The 22,814-nt window shown below is 45.3% G+C and overlaps 1 protein-coding gene across 1 annotated transcript; it reads left to right on the forward strand.

Annotated features, from left to right (window-relative positions):
- The first annotated feature begins 1,402 nt into the window (after positions 1-1,402).
- On the forward strand, positions 1,403-22,326 carry MFAP5 (microfibril associated protein 5). Its single transcript, XM_083483438.1, has 10 exons — positions 1,403-1,689; positions 2,033-2,097; positions 7,872-7,913; positions 9,319-9,345; positions 10,140-10,181; positions 10,970-10,996; positions 14,112-14,199; positions 15,409-15,482; positions 17,670-21,129; positions 21,525-22,326. Exons 1-9 carry the CDS (start codon positions 1,472-1,474, stop codon positions 17,789-17,791), a joined length of 705 nt encoding a protein of 234 aa, XP_083339564.1. The 5' UTR covers positions 1,403-1,471; the 3' UTR covers positions 17,792-21,129; positions 21,525-22,326.
- The last annotated feature ends 488 nt before the right edge of the window (positions 22,327-22,814 follow it).

The raw sequence follows: 22,814 nt of genomic DNA on the forward strand, positions 1-22,814 counted from the left end.
GAAAATTTGTGGAATATCTGGAATGTATAAGTAAGGGACAGATAATGCTAGAGGGATTTAAAGAAGCACTGTGAAATTTGAGAAATATTGTTAAAAGGGAATAGAAAGGGAAAGGACTAAATAATGACAATACAAACTTAAGGAATGCGTAACTTAAATAAAGACTATGGACGATTTACGGAAAAGCTGAAGGAAGTCCAGAAAAGAAACATTTTGTGAAAAATTGGATGTGAAACTGTTGTATGTTTTTGTTGTAAATTAATAAAAATTATACATATATATAAAAGAAAAGCATTTGTATCGACCCTGTAAGGTCGGCCATTTAAGTGTTGCTGGCATCTGTCTCAAAAGACAATGGAGTGCACCTCCAGGGGTGAAGTCAAACTGCTGTATTAGCAGTACCAAAGTGACCTCCCCAGGGTGCAAGCCTGGGCAAGTTTGTATGATGCCCCTGGGCTGCCCAGGTGATAGGACCCCACTCTTGGCCTCACTGATGTGGTCCAAAGGAAAGCAGAGCAATACATTTGGCACCAGTGGGAAGGAGATGTCATCCAACTGTCTTAGGGACAAATCCACTCTAGATTTGTGTAGGGTTTACAGTGGTACCTCTGGTTACGTACTTAATTTGTTCCAGAAGTCTGTTCTTAACCTGAAACTGTTCTTAACCTGAAGCACCACTTTAGCTAATGGGGCCTCTCGCTGCTGCTGCGCCGCTGCTGCACGATTTCTGTTCTCATCCTGAAGCAAAGTTCTTAACCCGAGGTTCTATTTCTGGGTTAGCGGAGTCTGTAACCTGAAGCGTATGTAACCCGAGGTACCACTGTACTTCTTAGTCTTTTCTTCCCCTGAAGATATCCCACAAGGCAGAGGAGGTTTTAATATCAGAATTTTCCTTCACTTCCTTGTCAGCATTCACAGAAATTGCCTTTTTATCTATTGGACCCAGTCTGAGTCTTGTCCACTCAATCTACTGGAGCCTGTCTTCGCATGTAGGAGAATTCCCAAACTCACCCAGGGTTTGAGACCACCATCACCATGCAAGGTTGTCACCTTACTGCACCTTATGGACACAAGATATTTTGATGCCCAAGGCAGAACATCCCCAACGGCAACTCTCCTTGTGGCATTTAAAAACAATAACAATAAACTAGGCTATTGGCAATTTGCTGCTCTGTGGTGGTACCTCCAATTCTTCTGCTTCAACAGTTATGTTGCTTCACCCTACCTAACGGTCAGGCTGGCCTTGAGGCCAGGCTTGGGTTTACTGGAATGCTTCTTTCCAGGAAAAAGATACATTGTGTTGGGGAGAATTCGCACGGGAAAATAAGCGTTGCTTCATCCTCTTCAGGGCAAAATGAAGCAGATTAGGCACATACATGACAGACGGTGGGACTCCATCTCTGGCTATTCCTCATCCGGAGGGAATAGGAGGTGCCGATTCGTCTCGAGCTACAATAAATTCAGTGAGGTCATGGGACAGTTTTTTCCCCTCCCCCTCTCCTCATTCCATCTGCATGATGACACCAAATCCTACTACTACTTTGCTGAATTGGATTTTGAAGGCAAGCCAAAGGAGAACGTTTGCTGGGACTGGGAGCGGCTAGGCACTCTGGCCAAGCTAGGGGGACCAGCTGAAGGGAGGAGGCTCTGTCCACAGTGCAAAGGAACCGAGTCCCTCAATGACAGTGAAGGGAAGGAGTTGTGTCTCAATTTTTTATTTTTTCGCAGAGGGGGGTTTTGTAAAGACATCTTTCTAAGCGCGCAATCGACATAGTAAGTGGGTACAAGACAGCACATAGATGTCGGGAGGTTAGAAGAGAAGAAAAGAAAGGAAAGGAAAGGAAAGACAGAGTTGTGTTCAGTTAGAATTATTTTGAATTGTGTGGTTATCAGGTAGAGCAAGCAAGCCTTCTGGTCATAGAAAGTGGGGAGGGAGATAAAGGAGCATGCTGGGCACCAGTTGGTGAAAAAACAAAAATGTGCACAAAATTTGCAAGTAGCTTTAACTGATTGTCTCTCTTCCTCACTTTCCAGGGATGATGGCCTGTGGAGCTCAGAAGCTGCTGTGTCTTGTAGCTCTCATTGCCCTGTCAACTGGTGAGTCTATCCGGTGGAAGCTAAAATAGGATTTGCCATATTTTTCCTGATGCCTCTATGCTAATATAGAAGCTATTGTTCTGTGATAAAAAGGATTTGATACAGAAGATGCACCAAGGGCAAGAGAGGACAGGAGGAGGAGGACCAGGCTAGGGTGAAAGGGACATTTGCCCAGGGGCAAAATTGACATGGAGGCTGTTCTATACTGACAAAATTTAAGTTCAGAGTCAGATCAGTTTGTGCATGTGTGTGTGTGTACTTGAGGAGCACGAGCTTTCATTGACAGAGGCTGGGTGGCCAACTGTCATGGATGCTTTAGTTGCGATTCCAGCGTTGGACTAGATCATAGCTGTCAAGCGTCCCTTATTTGGCGGGACAGTCCCTTATCCCAGCGCCATGTCCCACTGCTGTCTCTTACTGATGATGTCCCTTAAATAAGCTACTGAAGGTAATGGAGCCCTTTCTATATCCAGCTGTCCTTTGTCAACAACAAATTGTTGCTGTTTTTTGTGTTGAATATATGCTATATGGTAATTTATGGACCTAATAGGTATCTAAAGCCATTTGCATGCAACAAAATATGTATTTTATCAAAGTAATTGTTGATCCCTTATTTTGGCTGCTGATCCCTTATTTTTGAGGCTGCTGGTCCCTTATTTTCAAATCTGTAAGTTGACAGCTATGGACTAGATGACCCTCAGTGTTCCTTCCAACTCTACAATTCTGTGATTCTAACATTTTATCAGGTGCTGAAATGAAGCAAAGGACAAGAAACATTTTAGAAGGAAACCTCACTGGAATCTTCATCTTAATAGCAATAGATCATAATTCCTTCCATCAGATTAAAGAATCCAGTGATTTGTTCAGGCAACGAAATATTTGGATGTGTTCTTTTCCTGCATTCTCACTTTCCTTTTATCTGCCTGAACCAACTTATCTGAGGTCCGTCACCTGCGGTCCTTGGTGGACTATAGACTCCTCTCTCTTGATAGAACAAGAAATTAATTTAATTAAGAAAGGAATGCATATCACTTTAAGATTTCACCAAAGAGCTTTCCTTCCAAATTGAAAAAAACTTTCATACTTGCTGTTCATCCAATTTCAGTATCTCTTAAAGTGAATTGTAGACTAAGGAAGTGTATGCTTTTAAAAATGAAACAAGCTGGTCTTTTATTTTTTAAAAAAGCATTTTCTTTTAAATTTTTTTTACAACATGAATGTGATGTTCTGCAATGTTTTCTATGAGAGTCAGCCCCTGCCCCAACTCAGAGCTTTTTAAACATTAGCTCAACCCCAGGGTAAGTGTCAGATAGGTAGCCGTGTTGGTCTGCCATAGTCAAAATAAAAAAATTCCTTCCAGTAGCACCTTAAAGACCAACTAAGTTAGTTCTTGGTATGAGCTTTCGTGTGCATGCACACTTCTTCAGATACGTATCTGAAGAAGTGTGCATGCACACGAAAGCTCATACCAAGAACTAACTTAGTTGGTCTTTAAGGTGCTACTGGAAGGAATTTTTTTATTTTTACAAGTGTGTGTGTGTGTACTTTAAAAGCAGGATCTACAGCATAACACTACAAATTGGCTGCAGGCTATGGCTTATTTCTATGCTATTGACATGCAACCACAGATATAAAACCCACTTAGTATTGTGGGGCCTGTTCCTGTGTAATTGTGGCACAAGATTTCAGTATAGTTTTTAGAATAATTCCCTCTTCCTGGGGAATATTGGGACCTGTCCTGTGAGAAGGCTGGGAACCACTAACACAGAATTCTCAAAATTGTCACTAAACTACAGTTGCCACGATTCTTCAGGGGGAAACGCCATAATAGTTAAACTGGTCTAAAACCAATAGAAAATTTTAATCTAACTGTATCTAAAGTGTTACCCCATCTCCTGGTTGCCTGTTGTTTTCATCTGCCGTTTGCTGCTATGCATTCCCAGTTTTACAGCTAATGCAGCTGTTTCCTTCTGTCCAGTTTTGCAAAGAACCTTCCCCATCTTTCAACTACCAGGACAGTCACTTCCCTTGTCCTTTTGTAGTTTCAAACAAGCACAGCGTGGTTTTGCAACCTTCCCCTTGGAGCAGAGCAGGGCTGGCCCATCCATGATGCAGACTGAGGCAGTCACCTTGGGCCATGGAATCCAAGGGACGTTATTGGGCACCCTGCCACTGGAGAAGTGGCAGTGGCAGCTTCTAGATTCCAGAAGGTCTCGCAAGGTCTCACCAGAAGCCACTGGAGAAGCGACTGCAGTGGCGGCTTCTGGGCAGGGGTGTACGAAGTGGGGGGCGGAGGGGTCGGGCCACCCTGGGTGCCACTCTGGGGTGTGTGTGTGACAAGATGACCCCTGCCTCCCCCAGCTGTAGAGTGGCCGAGGGCACATGCAGTCAGTATGTGCACAGCATGTGGCGTCTGTACGGGCTTCCACTCTCGCACGGCGTCCATACGGCCACGCATGCACACTCCATACAGGATGCTGCACATGTGCAGTCTGTATGGACGTCGCACGCGAGCGGCAGCCCATACAGAGTGCACATGTGCGGCATCCTGTACGGAGTGCATGGCCTGCTGCGCATGCGCAGTCAGTATGGACATTGCGTGTGCACCACTGAGCAGTTGGCCCCCGCCCCTCGGTGTCCCGCCCCGGGTGCCGGAGATGGTTCCTTCGCCACCACTTCCGGGTTCTAGCAAGATCTCAATGGAAGCCATTGCTTCTTCTCTGCTGTTGTGGACTGGTTGGACGCTGAGGAATGGTGGGAGAAACCAGCTAGGGAACCTCCAGGGCAAGACAGCTCAAAGCCCAGGAGTGATGGTGGGACGACAATGAGTGGTCAGAGGAAGAAGAGGGAGAAGACTGGGAGGGGGAGGTTTCAGAAGCTGACGAGGCAACGGCTTAGTGAGCTGGGAGAGTCTGCTGGGAAAGTGAAATCCAGAATCAGAGGCAAAAACTGAAGCAAGAGGGAGGAGGGAGGCCAAGAGGCAGAGATGAGTCAGGCCAGTGAAGAGTCATGGGTGTCTCACCTTCCTGCTGCGACAAGCTCCCCTCCCTCCCAGTCTCCCAGAACCAGAAGAGGCATGAAGAGAGCAGAGACGTTAGCTTCATGAAGGTGCAGTTTCAGGTTGCTTGGGAAAGGCCCTGGAGAGGAGGGGACCCCTTCAGTCTCAGCAACTGCTTCATGGGGGCAAGACCTGCCGGAGATGAGCTGCTGTGCCCATTGGGCATGACACTCCTGTGCAGATCCTGTCTTTGCTAATAAAGAGTTAACTCCAACTTGGTCTGTGTGGTTTCCCGCTGGCTCATTCCTGCCAGGCAGCTTCTGCGTTCTTGTGAGATCTCACAGACCTCTCACAAGATCTTGCCAGAACTTGGAAGCCACCACCACACAACCCCAGTGAGGACCGGCAGGTGGGCAGAGGCGGCAGTGGAGGGGCGAAGGCACCTTTCCGTTGCCTCAGGTGGTGAAATAGGATGGGCCACCCCAACAGCAGAGAGAGGTTCCAGGATAGCACTACACATCAGTTTTGTCTGGAGGAGGCAGTCCTAGTGGCAACTACTGTTTAAATATCCATTAATTTACAAATGTACATATCAAGCAGATAGCCTTCCAGGAAGCAGGCAGTCTAAAACAACTGAAGCATCCCTGAAGTTGCTCATTCTATCACCTTATCCCACCTCCCAATGTTAACTTCAGCCAGTGCTTTTTTAAAAAAAAACCACACACACACGTTTAGGGGTACTCTCATTTTCCTACTCATATTGAAATACTGCTCCTCAATGAGGCCAAACTTAGATTCATAAAATGTTTAGGGGTATGCATACTCCTGTGTCCCTCCAGGAAAAAAGCACTGACCAGCCAATAGCTGGGCAGGTGGCAATGGGCTTTGTGCATCACCCATATCTTTCCCTTTAACTTCAAAAATTCAAAGCAGCTGGAGGAGGTATTCATTTGAACACAGAAGCATCACCAAGGATGGGAGGGAGTTTAACCCTTTCCTTTGCTCCCCTAAGAGTTGTAATATTAGTTGCAGGGACAGATTTTTACCGGGAAAACAGCACAGGGGGAGAAGGTTAACTGCCTTCCAATATGAAATCAACAGGCACACACACAGCTGTTGTTTTATAAATGTTCTGAAATTCAATCACAGATGTCCTTTATCATATGCAGTTTGGCCTTGATATATTCCAGATGTTTGGAATGTTTGCTGTTCATTAATTGGGAGACTCTACAGATTGCCAACATGTATAAAGCTATACAAATTCTAGAGGGGAGAGGAGCATTTTGCATAACAGAGAATTATGGCTGTAACAGTCTTAATTCAGTCAAAGAGTCTTTCAGCAGCTGAAAGATTAACACATTTATTATGGCATAAGCCTGGGTTTGAGTCTACAAAAGCGTATACCGTATTACATTTGGTTAGTTTTTAAAGTCCCATTTATGTGGGTAAGTAAATTAAAGTTGAATCCTGAAAATGAACAGGCCTTATATGTTTTGAGTTCTCAAGTCTGGTAGGTGGAAAGGTGACATGTTCTGCACTGCCCTGGAAGGGTCAAGTCCATGCCTTTGGGAGGCGGGGCTTGTGGGTCCAACTCTGTCCTTGGAGGCTCATGCAGCCTCAGTGGCTGGGAGTGGCTGGTTCACCAGGTAGTCTCTCTGGGACACAAAGGGCTTGGTCACTGTCAGGGCTGGCCTGCCCATGAGCAGACTGAGGCAGGAGAGGACTGGTGTTATGATGGCTATTTTTTATTGGGATGTGGAAGTAGGCTTTTTATTATATTTTTATCATTGATGTTCTATTGTACACTGCCCTGGGATCTTTTGATAAAGGGCAGTATATAAATCGAAACAACAACAACAACAACAACAACAAAACAAACAATACTCTGACATAAAGATAGTTTGCTTTGCTGGACCCACCTATTCTGCTGAATATATAGTGTTGTGTTCTGGCTGGACTTGTTTAATCTTTGTAACTGTACGTTTTATATGGTTTTATATTACTGCATTGTTCTAACCTGCTCTGAGACCTTGCGGTGAAGAGTGGGAAAAGTATAAACTCAGGGCAGAAATGACTGGCAGAATCCGAGATCAGGGAGAAGAGGAGGTGGAAGAAGACTGGAAGAAATTTAAAGACTACTTGCAGAAATACTGTAAAATTAATGAATGTTAAAGGGATGTTGGATTGAAAATAAGCGGTATTGGTAAAAAGATTAACAAGAATATGTGAATACGGATTGACAATGGTTTAAAATATATAGTCATAATAGGTTAAGATATTGAGTAAAAATAAATGATAGAGGGTAAGGATTTGCTGAATTAATTATGTGAATTGGAATACAAAAAGGGGGGTGTGAGGAGGTCAGGAAACAAGTAAATGAAATATAAGACATGAAAATATTGATTTCTTTTTAACTTTTTCTTACTTTTTATGTGTTTTGTTTTTGCATTTTTGTATCTTTCTTTCTTTTATTATTGTTATTTTTCTTATTTCTTTTTTAATCTTGTAACTTTTTATTGTCTGTAAAATCTCAATAAATATCATTTAAAAAGGGGGGGGAGTATAAACTCAGTTTTCATTATTTATTCGTTTTCCTCCAAACCAAAAACCAAAAAAAACCTGCTTGGCTCTCTCTCCTGCCTCCCTTTCTTTAACAATGTGGGAACTGCACTTTCATCTTTGGTGGGGGAGAGAGTAAGGACATTGCTAATTTGTTGCTGCTTTATTTTAACACATGCGAATTACACAAGGGAAACAATCTTTTTCTTTGTCCTAGACTGGTTTCTGCCTGTGGTCATTGCTCAGGACGATCCTACAGGTACGTTTCCTTTAATTCTGCACCAATGCTTCAGTCCTAAACAGATGTATTAGGAAGTAAATCTCACTAGACTCAGAACTAATTTATACTTGTGAGTTATACTATTATATGTGTGTTATAAAAATGTGACACCAGGGGGCTCTGTACAGCAGTCAATGGAAAACTGCATAGAGAGCTATATAGTGGGGTTTTTTTAGATCAGAGTAGATTCATCCTCAGTCTGCATCATCATGTTTAGTGCAGTTATGCAACTCTGTAATGTGGTGTTTGAATTTGTGTGCTCATATATGGGAGGCACATATTAAAGGTCTATATGGGACCTATAATATGGCTGTCTGTGTGTGTGTGTGTGTGTGTGTGTGCGCACACACACACACACACACACACACATAGGCATGTATCTGAGCATAAATCATGCATGCCCATGTAAAATATGATATTCTGATAATGAAATAGGACAGCATGCATGCTACATCCTGTGAAGCTGCCAGATTCCCTTCATTTTCAAATGCTTGCTCTTTGTATAGTACAAAATATCACTGAAAGTGCAGAGTGCACATTCAAGCAATGCTTATGAAGAACCATGAAGCACAAACAGTACTATAGCTGGCATTGAAGAATGCTCAAAGCAGTTGATGACCGGCTTCCAGATAAGGTCCTGCTTCCAAGGACTTCCTCAGATAATAAGACTTCAAAAGTGTTTTAAGGCCCTGGTTGCAGTTTTCATAACTGGGAGGACTTCAGGGATGTCTATCTCTCCAAAGAATTTACTTGATTCCAAGAGGAATCAATACCACTGCAAAGGTCCAAAATTATAGGCAGGCAAATACCTTCCAGAAATGTATACTTTACAAGTGTTATGATATTTGTCAGCGGCTTAGAGCATTCTTCAACAATTTTTGTACTGTATGGCTCTTTGTAATGCTGGAAAGTATGTACACATTGTGCTTGTACTGATATTTTGTCTACTTTACTGTAAACTTCCCTCATTATTATCTTGTTGTTCACAGCCGTGTGTCCTTCAGCATTCTTTTGTGGTTTTGCCAGTTACAATGTGACAAGCAAATATTTTCTGGAGAATTTTAAAATGTGGAACTGAGAATTTGCCCAATAGCAGCAGTGTGTGGGTTGTGGGTGGGTGTGTAAGTAAAAACAGCCACATCATCACCCCCTCACCTCTGGGCCTGACCTGTCCTCAGATCCACTAGCACAATAGCCTGATGGATCGGATTTGAAATTGTTTTTATATATCAACTTGTTTTAATTTTTTATTGTTTGTTTTTTACTGTAAAACTGCTTCAAGATGTTTAATAGGAAATGATTCATAAAGAGAAACAAACAACTGTGTGCATAGCTCTGCACCAAACAACTGATGGCTACAAACCTGTTGTCTCTTTTTTTTCAGTTGCACCTGATATGCCGGGTGATGTGGGTGAGTTGAGTTCTTCTTTTTGCACATCCACCTCTAGTGTCAAGGCCAATTCGCACATGCTGCTTTCTATGTTTATGCCTAAGATTTTGTTGATTTTTTTTAGCATGCAGCTTAATGAAGAAGACAAACCTCTGTTTGCAAACACAGGTATCATACAAGTACAGTGGTACCTCGGGTTACATACGCTTCTGGTTACAGACTTCGCTAACCCAGAAATATTACCTCAGGTTAAGAACTTTGCTTCAGGATGAGAACAGAAATCGTGCTCCAGTGGCGCGGCAGCAGTGGGAGGCCCCATTAGCTAAAGTGGTGCTTCAGGTTAAGAACAGTTTCAGGTTAAGAACGGACCTCCAGAACGAATTAAGTACGTAACCAGAGGTACCACTCTACAGTGGTACCTCAGAAGTCAAATGGAAGCTGTTCTGGAAGTCTGTTCAACTTCCAAAACGTTCGGAAACCAATTTGCGGCTTCTGATTGGCTGCAGGAAGCTCCTGCAGCCAATCAGAAGCCATGGAAGCCCCATCAAACGTTCGGGTTCCAAAGAACATCCGCAAACCAGAACACTTCCAGGTTTGCAGTGTTTGGAGCCGAAACGTCCGAGTACCAAGGCGTTTGGGATCCAAGGTACGACTGTATGTGCATCACCAGGTCTGCCAAGTGAACACGTGGTGGAAGTCCCAGGTTTGCTGCCGCATAATGTGTGGAATGCTCCTTGAGTATATATATATATATATATATATATATATATATATATATATATATACCCACACTATAATATCCCTTCTCCTTTCAGCAGATGCAGCTGACCCTGTAGTAGGAGCAGCAGATGTGCCAGGTCAGTTCCCATTTTGGTGCACGCAATGCCTTGTCAGCCTTCAGTGATGGCTCTTTGCTGCTATGAGTTAGAAGATTACTTTACAAGGGCTGGGGCTGGGGCTGCAGTTTGCAGCTGAGCACCCTACCTGCTTCTCTTTCCCCAATCTGCTCTGGTGAAGAAAGGGTTTGAGGGCACACTTAGGAGGGGAGGAGGGAGGGAGTGGGCAAGCGGGTGAGTGCCTGCCAACATTTTCTCCCAATGACTAGCAACAAAGTTTGCATCACAGGCTTCAGCAAATGCTATGCGGGCAGCAGTTCAGTAAGGATCTAACTGGAAATTTAAAACAATAATTATTTGGGGTTTATTTATAAGGCAAGCAACCTAGTTGCACAGGCTTCCTGACCCACAGTTTGGGAAATGCATCTCCACCCCCATCATTCAGCCCGGACACAGAGATCCAGCTTTGAGGGCCTTCTGGCAGTTCCCTCCCTGCGAGAAATGAGGTTACAGGGAACCAGGCAGAGGGCCTTCTTGGTAGTGGTGCCCACCCTGTGGAACGCCCTCCCATCAGATGACGAGGAAGTAAACAACTATCTGACTTTTAGAAGACATCAACCCTGTTTAAGGAAGTTTTTTATGTTTGATGTTTTATCGTGTTTTTAATATTCTGTTGGAAGCTGCCCAGAGTGGCTGGGGAGGCCCAGCCAGATGGGCGGGGTATGAAATAATAATAATAATAATAATAATAATAATAATAATAATAATAATAATAATGGCGTTTAAACCCTTTCCATTTTTCATTCTAGGTGACGCTGCCCCATCAACAGCACCTGGTAAGTTCAATTTTGTTCTCTATCCCTTTCTTCTCCTGCTTGCTTTCCCCTGTTCAACCAATGGCCTGACTCACACCTCACATAAAACCATGATTTAAAACAAAATGGGGTTAATGCAGATGATTAGCTTGCTGGTGCACATTGCTCAAAAGGTTTTCATGACGCTTCTCTCTCCCCAGACCCCTCCACTGTGCCTTGCATTATCCAAACCTGGGCTTGTAGTTTATATCCTCCAGATAAACCAGAAATAAACCCATATTTGTTCTGGACTTAGTGCTCATGGCGTGTTTGGAAGGAACAAACCATGTGCCTGAGTTCAGACCACACGACGAGCCAGATTCTTATTATTTGATCTGTGGTTTGGTGGCAGAGGAGGAGCATTGCAGAAACTTTTGAGCAGGTTCAAGCGAATGTTTTAATCACAGAGCTTCCAGAAGTTACAGCAAACAAGTCTCCATCCATTGGCAGTAAGGTGAAGGTGAAAAAAGGTTCCAAACGACTTAAAAAGAAAAGTATTCGGTTTCCTTATAAAAATGATGATGTTTGAGCACCAAGGCGTTTGAGAACCAAGGTTCCACTGTAGTTGTTTTTGAAATTTGTGGGTCAACATTGTGCTGGGTATATCAGTGCCGAGAAATGCACTCATCTGCTGTGAATTTCATGAGGTGCTTTCTGGTTCCTGTATTAGCAGAAAGAATCCACACAGTTCCACATCTGCATATTAAATATTGGCTATTTCGATCCATAGCCATGTTCAGGCATTTGTCTGAGCACACACAAGCTCAAAGTGCAGGGATATGTGTGCAAGTCCCACCTCCTACCCCATGTGTCTGGTCCGGTGTACGTTGGCCCCAGATTTCCTGTGCTAAGCAAGGAATTGGCTTTTTGGTTTGTTCATTTTATTCACGTAGGCTGGGGATTGAGTGGGCAGGACTGAGTCATGTGCAGATACTGACCCCATCCACATTTTGGACTTTTACTTCAATTAGAGTCGCAGAGATTAATAATGTGCATGATTCAAACACTGTTTCCCTTATAAACTCATGAAAAAAAGTATAGCCCACTTAAAACACACACGTCAAAGTGGCTTGCAAAAGTATAGCATAAAAACAATAAACCTGAATCCACAAAATGTATTAGCCAAAGCTTAAGGATTAAGGGCAGTGTTAATTTTCTAGAAAAAGAGGTGCTGGAACTCACCATGAACACCTCCCTTGTTCTCTTAGAATGGCAATGGCGCCCAACTGAGAACTGCGGATCGGAGTTCCTATGAGTTCCCCCTGAAAAAGCCCTGCTTAAGGGTGCTAATGGAAACCTCTATTGTGAAGGAATGGGTTTTCAGCATCTCTTTGGGTGAAAGCAAGGAAGGAACAGTGTCCTCCCCAGGGTCTGCGGCACAAACTGGGCCAGTCATTCAGAGGCTCCATTTCCCAGTTCTGTGAGCCCCTTTTGATCTCATTGGGTAAATCTAGTGCAAGGGTAGCTACCAATACATCTGGAGATGGCTTGGTGGCGGCAGGAATTTTAAAGATGCTCAGATTGTCTGCTTGATGCGACATACCACTCCAGCATTGAATTGGTGCGAATTTGACTAGCCTTCACTATCTCCCAATAAACCCACAAGACAGAGAGACTGCAAGTTGTGTACATTTAAGTCCATCGCCACCACTGTATGCAGGGGCGAACGAAGGCAAACTAACACCCAGGGCAGGGGAAAACGCCGGCTGCGCATGCGTTGCACCGCTACATACAATCCATGTGTGGCGTCACTACATATGACGCATGCGTGGCATCGCTACGTAGGACGCATGTGTGGCATTGCTACGTATAGCGCATGCATTGTACGTAGCGGCACTGTACACAGTGCCACCCAAGCGCCGTACGGACGGTGGTGGGATCCTTTGCTTGTGGCTGCAGCAGTGGCGGTGGGATACTCCGCTTGCGGCTGTAGCGGCGATTGAGGGATCCCACCGCCGTCCGTACAGCGCTTGGGTGGCGCCGGTGGCAAACTGCCATGTACAGCACATGTGCAGCGTCACTACATACAGCACATGCGTGCAACACCGCACATGCGTTGTACATAGCAGTTTGTTGCCAGCACCGCTTGAACACCATACAGACGGTGGCAGAATCCTCTGCTCACAGCTGTGGCTGTGAACGGAGGATCCTCCACATGCAGCTGTGGTGGCACGATGGCTGCTTGCGCCGCTGCGCCTGGGGGCAGTGGGGCGAGCACCCCATGGGGTGCCTTCTTGTCACCCCCCTCCCCAGGCATGGCACCTGGGGTGCACTGCCCCCCCTTGCGACGTCACTGCCTGTATCTCTTGGGAATAAATTCCACTTTAACTATTCATTGTGTGCAGAGGTACTTCTTTGTGTCTGTCCCAAAATACTACAATTTGTGACATGTGGTGCCCAAAACTCTACTCAAGTATTCCAAATGTGTCCTCACTTGATGTTTTCATGGACTTAGAATCATAGAATCATAGAATCATAGAGTTGGAAGAGACCACAAGGGCCATCGAGTCCAACCCCCTGCCAAGCAGGAAACACCATCAGAGCACTCCTGACATATGGTTGTCAAGCCTCTGCTTAAAGACCTCCAAAGAAGGAGACTCCACCACACTCCTTGGCAGCAAATTCCACTGTCGAACAGCTCTCACTGTCAGGAAGTTCTTCCTAATGTTTAGGTGGAATACCCACTACAACCTCAGGATCCTGTTCCTAGTCAGCCACTGCTAGTTCAGAAGGTCTTCCCACTTATTTTCCAGCTGGCTTTCATAGGTGTCTGTTCCAGATTGAATATACCGCCAAAGTCTGCACGACACAGCTCTGCAATAATTTTATCCCCTGGCATGCTAAGTTGCTTGCGAAATATTTTCTGTGGGTGCAATACTTTGCACAAAATTCAGCATGTGAATAGGATGGCATGGTGTGAGCAGGATGAAATTTTACTCTGCAAGGGGAAACGGTAGAAAAGTTACTGCAAGCCAGTGTCATTAAAGGAAATATCTCACTTGGTCTCTTGGCAGTCAGTTTCAATGAGCCACTATCCCGTGGATGTAGCCACACTGATGGCATTAACTTGAACATGTCCCTCTTTGTTTGCTCCCAGAATGCCGTGAAGAGCAATTTCCTTGTACACGGTTGTACTCTGTTCATAAGCCGGTGAAGCAGTGCATCAGTTACTTGTGTGTTACCAGGTAAGAGAGGAAACACTCTGGTAGAAGCTGAGAAGGTTTAGGAATTTTCTAAAATTCTATGATTCTACAAGATGATACAGATAGTTTTGGCAGGCATCTTTGGATACGATTTCTTACAATGATCTGTGAAAAGTAATTATTTATTAATTTAATTTGTTAGTTGCCTAACACAGGGCTATCTCTAGGAGACTCGTAACCAATTTTTAAAACATTTGAAAATGGTTAAACACCACAACCGCCAACATTTAAACAACCAGGACTCATTTAAAGGGGCAGCTGGTATACCATGGCAGAAAGACAAAAGGATGAATGGCACGAGTGGCACAGGAAGCTGTGAACTATCACTGGAATTTCCCGCCCCCACCAGATACTAACCCACCCCATTTTTAGCACAGTTTAAAGCAGGAACTGGCCATCTATTTTCATCCATTTTCTGCAGCCGCAACAGCTGGAGACTTGCTTTTTTGTCCAAATGAAAGTTTCACTTGATCATATTTCTCAGCAATTACCCAGGGCACAGGGCCATTATCTGTACTCCAGATATTGCTGGTTGAGGCCAATGGTAGTTTTGAGTAATCTAGAGAACACCAGACTCTCTAGAAGGCAGATTTGGAACAAGGAAGCAAAGGGCAGGGCAGGGAATTCATACGCCTCCCCTTTCCCCCAGCAACTGCTTATCTTTTCCAAATCACAGTCCCCACATCTGCTTTTCCTGTAAAACAAATAAAATGAAATACTGTGAAAATCCCTGAAATGAGAAGTAATTGACTAGAAATATTATCTTGAAGAAATAAACTAAATAATAAGAAAAAGCAAAAAGCTTAAGGAAAAAAATTAGAAAAACCTAAAATTGTACAAATCCTTTACAGGATGCCAGCTACAAATCTCGTTTCACTGAACTATTCAGTTTCCTCAAAAGGAAATAGAAAAATCATAAACTTTAAATGACCAAAATTCAAAAAAAAAAGGGTAGAACCCCCCCCAAAAAAATTCTGACGTATTATAATCCTAGCTCAACCTAGGTAAAGCGTAGTAAAACAGACTTGTGTAGGTTCTGTAACATACATTTGTGTGTAATGTGTAGTTAGGCCTTTTGCACCTCTGCTAGCAATGATTTAGCCACAGTTATTTGTCAGTACCAGTTTTTGGTGCACAAGGATTTATGTTCCTACTGTTTGCCTTCTCTCCCCCACCCCTTTCTGGTGACAGTGTCCGTCGGACATACATGATAAATAAGGAAATCTGCTCTCGCATTGTCTGCAAAGAGGATGAAGCCATGCAGGGTGAGTAAAGATGTCCATAGGGATGTGCCCCATAAACAAGGAAGAAATAAAGTTGCTCAATTTCTCTTAGAGGAAGAAGATGGCCTATATCATAGGTGTATGCCCTTGTGTGAATGGCCAACATTCAGAGGCAGGCAACATAATCCAAGAAGGGTGCTGGCAAATGGGGAAAGGTACAAAAATGGTGAAGGGCTTAATGGCAAAAGCAATAGTGGAGAAAAGTGAAGACCCAGAGATGTTCTGTCTTGAATATAAGACATTTGTGCAGTGGGGAATTCATGGAAGGGAATTTGGGTCGACTTTAGAAAAAGGATTTAAGAATGAGCACTGGTGTATAAATTTTGACGTTGTAAAATTGGTTTTTTAAATTGAACTAAATAGAAAAAGGTTAAAAATTGGGGATAAGAACTTGTTGAATTAACAATTTGAATTGGAATATAAGAAGGGGAGGTGTGGGGAAGTCAGCGAAATATGTTATAGAAAAATAAGGATTGTAAACTGTATATGTTTTCTTTTTTTGTTTTTTGTTTTTGGTTTTTTTAATGTATTAAAATGGAAAATTCTCAATAAATATCTATTAAAAATATATATATAAGACATTTGTGGTTGGAGAAATACATCGCAAAATTCAGATAAGTTCAAGTTTCAAAGAACGGCTGTTTCAGTTCTCATACTGTTCCTGAAAGTGCAGATTCGATAGATTGGCCTTTAAGTGCAAGCTGAATTGAATTTCTTTCCCACCCCTACTCCCAAGAAAGTATCTTGAAATCAGCGCCAGCATCCCTCTGATCCTCTGCTTGGCATATATGGAAGCAAGTTGTCCTTTCTTAGTGGCCACAATTTGAAGAGTCTGAATGGGGGCCATTCTATTTCACAATGCTGCTGATGCTCCCCCCCCCCCTTTAAGTAAAACTGCTTCAGGAGGAGAAAATAGGGAGAGAGGGGTGTCAGACTCTTTCCCTGCAACCTTCCCCCCCCCCCACAGATGTGCTGTTAACCACTAACTACCGTATTTTTCGTCCTATAGGACGCACCGGCTCATAGGACGCACCTAGCTTTCAGGGGGGGAATTCAAGTAAAAAAAATAAGATCCCCCCCCCGCCGCAGCTCTGGGAGCAGTGGACAGGCTGCACGCAGCCTGTGCGCTACTCTAAGACCTTCTCCCTGCTTTTGTGGGAGGTGGCGGAATTCCCCCACCTCCTGCAAAAGCCCACAGGAGCCCAGCGTGACTCCTGCGGGCTTTTCCTCGAGGAGGGAGAAGGGACTGAAACGGCCAGTCAGTCCCTTCTCCCTCCTTGAGGAAAAGCCCCCAAGAGCGGTGTGCTCTTTAAAGGGTGCGCGGCTCCTGCGGGCTTTTCTAGGAGGTGGGGGAATTCCCCCCCCTCGTAGAAAAGCCAGCAGAAGCCGCGGAGCCCCTTTAAAGAGCGCATGGCTTTTGCGGGCTTTTGCAGGAGGTGGTGGAATTTTCCCATCTCCCACAAAAGCCCACAAGAGGGTTGGAGAGTAGCGGGAAGGCGTCGCGCGCCTCCCCGCTGGCCCCCATCCTCTGGGGCTGGCGATGGGGGAAGTGCTGCTTTCCCCACTGCCAGCCTCGAAGCCGGGTTGGAGAGTAGCGGGAAGGCGTCGCGCGCCTTCCTGCTGCCCCCCATCCTCTGGGGCTGGCGATGGGGGAAGCGCTGCTTTCCCCACCGCCAGCCTTGAAGCCGGGTTGGAGAGTAGCGGGAAGGCGTCATGCGCCTTCCTGCTGCCCCCCATCCTCTGGGGCTGGCGATGGGGGAAGCTCTGCTTTCCCCACTGCCATCCTCAAAGCCGGATTGGAGAGTAGCGGGAAGGCGTTGCACGCCTTCCTGCTGCCCCCCATCCTCTGGGGCGGGCGATGGGGGAAGCGCTGCTTTCCCCACCGCCAGCCTCAAAGAGCAGACTCTCCTGGCTTCAGCGGAAGCAACACGAAGCCTCCGGAGCGCAGGCTTCGGAGGCTTCGCGTTGCTATCGCTGAAGCCAAGGAGCCTGCATTCGCCCCATAAGATGCACACACATTTCCCCTTCATTTTTAGAGGGGGGAAAGTGCGTCTTATAGGGCGAAAAATACGGTATAACGTACACCCACGTGCGCATACGGCCGGGTTGTAAATTATGTGGCATGGTTAACCCACTCTTGAGCTCCTTCTCTCTCTCGTCTGTCTCTAGAGGAGATCTGCCGCCAGATGGCTGGCCTGCCACCACGCCGCCTCCGCCGCTCGGGTCGCTCTCGAGGACCACCCTGCCGGCGGGCTCAGCGCCAACGCCAGAATGCTGTTGATGCTCAGTGACCAACAAACTGCAGGCATGATAAAAAGGAGGAGGAGATGAAATCACGGCGAACCCAGACAGTCTACAACCCAGCATAAGTTTGCCTTCTTCCCCCAACTTCCTGCCTTGGGAGGTGCTCCAGGCCAGGAACTTTCCGTGCCCACATGTCACAGGTGGCAGCTGATGACACCTTTGAAATGTGATACCAAGACCCTCGTATGCTCATGCTTTTGTGTTACTCTTGCCCCAAGCTGCTTATAAAAGCTCTGTTCACACCTGCCTTAATATATACAGATGTGTATACTCAGCCTGTGGGGCAGTAGGATAATGTGCATCCTGTCCCAGAGCTTGGTGTCCCCTGAGCTGTGTGTACCTAGGACTGAAGTTAGCTCTCCTTGGGAGCTTGGAGGCACAACATGCCAACATCCAGGAGTTGCTCGACTTGATTTCTGCATTGCTCTTGCAGTGGGAAGGAAGCTTCAGTCATTGGCACACACCACTTAAAGTTAAACCCCTGTAAAGAAAAATTGGTTATTAGCTCTCTCAGCCACCAGTGTTCCATAATGGAAATGATACTAGGCCAGTGTAGGGCTGAGAGATTTGATTGCACATGCACATGACAGAGCTGCAGTGGAAGAGCAGGCGGAGAAATAAATTCTAGTCTATCTGCATGGCACTGATGGGTGGGCCCCCAAACACCATGGCTGCACCCATCCTTAGCTTGGTTCTAAGTATGGTTACATCACTGCAGAACATCAACAGCACCACCTCAGTGTCTCCACTTCGCTGCCTCTTTTTTCCACTCGTAGTGTACAACTTGGGTCCTGGGTGGTGGTGGTTGCTCCTCAAAACTATTGACTAATGATCACCACACAACTTTGGTGGAAGAGACAAGAGGAGGGGGAGGGAAGGAGACACGGTGGCTCAAATCTGGCCATAGTAGAGACACTGCAGGGACCACATTGCAAGGTCATGCACAAGCCCGTATTAGTGAAACCTTAAGCCAAGGTCTCAGAGAAGTATGAGCTTTTCAGTAGTACTGGATAGTTGCAGTGCCTGCTTATATTAACCATGGGCTGTCATTGCTGACACAGTGTAGCTGGAAACAGAGAGTTGATTGCATGAGAGTTGAAGGTGGCATCATTGCCCATGGTGTATGTGCTCGTTTTGTTTGCCCATTGTTGCCTTTAGCCAAAACTACAAGAGAGATAATTTGGGGGCAGCAACAGTGAGTCTACACACCATGAATAATGATGCCTTTACCAAAGAGATATTGAGACTCTCTTATCCTGAGTCCGTCTACTCTGGTTGGCAGCAGTTACATGGGACCTTCTGCTGGTGACGGATGTGCTCTATCACTGAACTGTGTAGCCCCTCTCTCAGCTTTTGAGATATTTGAAAAAGCAATTCTCGTCTCCAGCTACTGTATGTCCCAAAGGGAAGCTGTTAATTTACTTCTGTGGTACCTTTGCTAGAGCCCTTCATCTCCTGCATATAGTAAACACCTCCACATGTTCTGGTTTCTATTTTTTTAAAAAGAGAAATTGCATAGCAGCCCTTCAACATTATTTAACTTAACTCTTTTTACTTAGTAACTCAGGCACCTGCCCCATGCTTTACAGCTTCTCCTCTTCACTGCCCTTTATAAGTCCTTATTGCAAGATGGATCAAAATGATCCAGGCTGCCATCTGGTGCTAGTCCATATGCTGAAGTGAATTCCTTTAGCATCACTGATGCCAACAGAACTATGGTATAAATATTTCTTGCTGGCTTTGTAATTACATAACACTTTTGTGATCCAGTGCTGTCCATCAAACTGAATGCAACAGGCAAGGCACTAGGTTGAAGTCTTAGGTAAAGGAATGTAAAAGTATGTCTAGATCAGCGAATGGTGGACAGGATATCTGATGTCCAAGTGGCTAGAGGCACAATAGCCCATGGTGTTTTCTACTGGCAATCCCCAGTAAAACAGTGAATGGAAACTGTCAGGCCTGACTCCATATTTTGGGGGCATCTTTGGCAGTTTGCTGGGCCTTCCTTACACAGCTGCAATAATTCTGGAGTGTTGCTTTTTAATTTGTCCAGTTCAGAAATAGAGGGGTAGGGGGAAATACTGTTCTGTTGAAAGAAAAGTAGGTGTGGCAGAGGGAAGCCAGCAACAACATTCTTGCCCCATGGAAATATGGGATAAAACAGTGAGAGAAGTGTTTCCAACAGGTAATTCTGACATGGGGTAGCCACCTGGAATTGCCATTTTTGATGCAGTCACTGGTCTTGTCAGTGCTCTGACATGTGCCAGAGTTATGCATCTTACTCATCACCTAATTGCTCAGTCCATACCTTCACCATCTTCCACAAGGGAATGAGCTGCAAACTTGGCATGTGGCATGACAAAAAGTTAGTTATTCATGCCGGCTACCGTTTGTGTAGATTGTGTGAACTGAAGCACCCATACATTTGCAGGGAAGAAATCCCCTGTTGAAAAGGGGTATTATTAAGGAGTTTGACAAGTTCACATGTTACTTGATCTCTCTCAGCGCTTAATGGAATGTGTGATTGGTTTTTGCTGACATGTATTCTTTATGTTGTCATCGGGTGACAGGAAAGCTCTGTGTGTTGTTGTTCATTTAATGCATGCAAACCATCGCTAGAAGCTGTAGCCAGTGAATGATCAACATCTATATGTGAAACAGCCAAGGAGCAAGTAGTAGGGGAAGAGAGCTGAAAAGAATGCCAATATATTGTACATCTGGCAAAATATACATCGGGAGGCTTAGCTTGGTCAGAATCGAGTATACGCTTCCAGAGTTACATTACTTTTTGTAAATGAGCCACCATAGCTACTAGAGGGCTGTGAAAATTTGTGTCCTGGGCTTTTAAGACTCATCTACCCATGTACTATCTGAAACCAAAGGGGCACATTGCTTGCCAGATGTGAATTCCCCCCCCCCAGCTCTCCTACCCCCCACTAAATGGTGGGTAACCTGCAGCCCTCGTGATGTTGTTGGATCAGCTCCTCTCAGGCAAAACCAAAATGGCCAATGATCAGGATTGGTGCTAGACTTTGGGGAATCCTTGGCATGGTGCTATTCAAGGGCCCTGCCAGTTAGGGCTGGGCTGGGCAGTTGCTGCTGCTGCTTTCACAATGGCAGCACCATTCACTGTTCTCCACCAGATCCTTGGATATGCTTCACTGGTGCTTCTGAATGGGAGCTGAGCTCAACTTCCATCTGTGATGGCCAACCGCCATCTTAACTCACTCAAAATGCAACGCCCTAGTCCACAGATCTGTGAAACCAATTCACTTAATGGAGCTGTGGGTTGGGGCCTCCTAGTTCAGGTAACCTAAAATGGCAGATGGGAGCGGCAGCGGCGTAGCGTGGGTTGTCAGCACCCGGGGCAAGGCAAGTAATTTGCGCCCCCTAACCCCTAACCTGCCGCCGCTGCCAGCTTCTTCTTGCTGCTGCCTGGTCTGGTCTGGTGTGGTTCTCTCCCGCGCTCAGCGCTGTGCTGGGCGGCCGCTGCACTGTCCCTCCCCCAGATAGTCCCTCGCTCTCTCTCCGCACCGCACGCCTGGCACCCACCCCCTCCACAGTGGGCGGCGGCCCAGCGGCTCGGATCGGATTCGCACAGCCAGCACTGCAGTGAGAGAGAGTGAGCCAGGTAGGGGCAGAGAGCTGCGAGTGCGAGCGCCCCCCCAGATGTTGCACCCGGTGTGGCTGGCCCCCCCTGCACCCCCCACACTACGCCACTGGGGAGCGGAGCATGGCTCCTACTCAAAACGCCACCATTGCCTGCTATTGCAAAGCCTCTGGGTTGCCATCAAGGAGGGTGGGGAGTGAGGGCAGGACTGAGCTGGGCACGTGAGGGGCCCATTCAAGCCCTTAAGGCATTCAGTCAGTGTTGGATCTGGCCAAGTGCTTGTGCCAGGCCTGCTAATAGTCAGGGATATTGAGAGCTGTAGTCCAAAAATCTCTGGAAGACAACAGTCTCCTCAGCTCTGCTGTAGATACTACATGGTACACAAATTCTTCAGTAGAGTTGGTGACTTTGTTTTTAACTGGCCCTTGTCTTAAGCCTCTAGCAGTGGCTGGATGGGCAGAAATTAAGTTGGTGGGTGAAATTTTCCCCATCACTTTATATCTGTGTCTGTAAAAAGGCACAGTAAAAAGAAAGAAGTACAATTTGTCTTTATAGAGAATAACTGCCTGATTTTTTTTTTTTTTAAAAGGGATGGCCTTACTGTGGGAAGTTGATATGCATCAGTTGTTAGAAGGCACATATATAATAGATCTAAATCTGTTCTGAATACCAAATGCAAATGTAAACATATATGAATGTATTCCATTGTTATTGTACAACATATAAATATATAAAACACGTTCACAAATTTTGAAAGAATGCAAATTATTTCTTATGCTGCTTCACTGCTGTATTTTATGCGGGGTCAAGGAATGGAATTTCTAGGGGGAAAAGCACTGCATAAACAGAATTTATATTTTATGGAATGCGTACACAATTCAAACATATTAAAAGACAACTTGTTTTCCTATTGATCCTTGTACCTGTGCATGTTATGCTTCTGTCTTTAATCTCAGCTGGATCTGCTAAACAACTCTACTTTCTTACCAGAAACAACAATGCAGTCACACACGTCAGCCAATGTGGCAACCACAATGTGGAGCCACAGCCTAGACACAAGTCTTCCTCCCCAATGGCTGTATATAACCCTCTCTTCCCAGTGACTTGTTCACACTTTGTATTAGTATATACTTTGTCCACCTCGAGGGGCCTTTATAGTGTAAATGTGGGGTACACATTTTTTAGAATAAACAGAATAAATGATCCTTAAATAGATATTTGCCATTATAAGATAAATTGATTTCCTGTAGCTCTGTTATTCCTGCCAACCTAGCAGTTCGAAAGCACATCAAAGTGCAAGTAGATAAATAGGTACCGCTCCGGCGAGAAGGCAAACAGTGTTTCCATGTGCTGCTCTGGTTCGCCAGAAGTGGCTCAGTCATGCTGGCCGCATGACCCGG

This window comes from Podarcis liolepis, assembly GCF_965112155.1.
Source record: "Podarcis liolepis genome assembly, chromosome: 17".
In the NCBI taxonomy this organism is placed as follows: Eukaryota; Metazoa; Chordata; class Lepidosauria; order Squamata; family Lacertidae; genus Podarcis; species Podarcis liolepis.

Bases quoted from the DNA above. Each gene is read 5' to 3' on its own strand.
- MFAP5 (XM_083483438.1), top strand. From the start codon at position 1,472: ATGGGACAGTTTTTTCCCCTCCCCCTCTCCTCATTCCATCTGCATGAT. The intron at 10,182-10,969 runs GTCAGTTCCCAT...TTTTCATTCTAG, and splicing joins AGGAGCAGCAGATGTGCCAG to GTGACGCTGCCCCATCAACA. The intron at 10,997-14,111 runs GTAAGTTCAATT...GTTTGCTCCCAG, and splicing joins TGCCCCATCAACAGCACCTG to AATGCCGTGAAGAGCAATTT.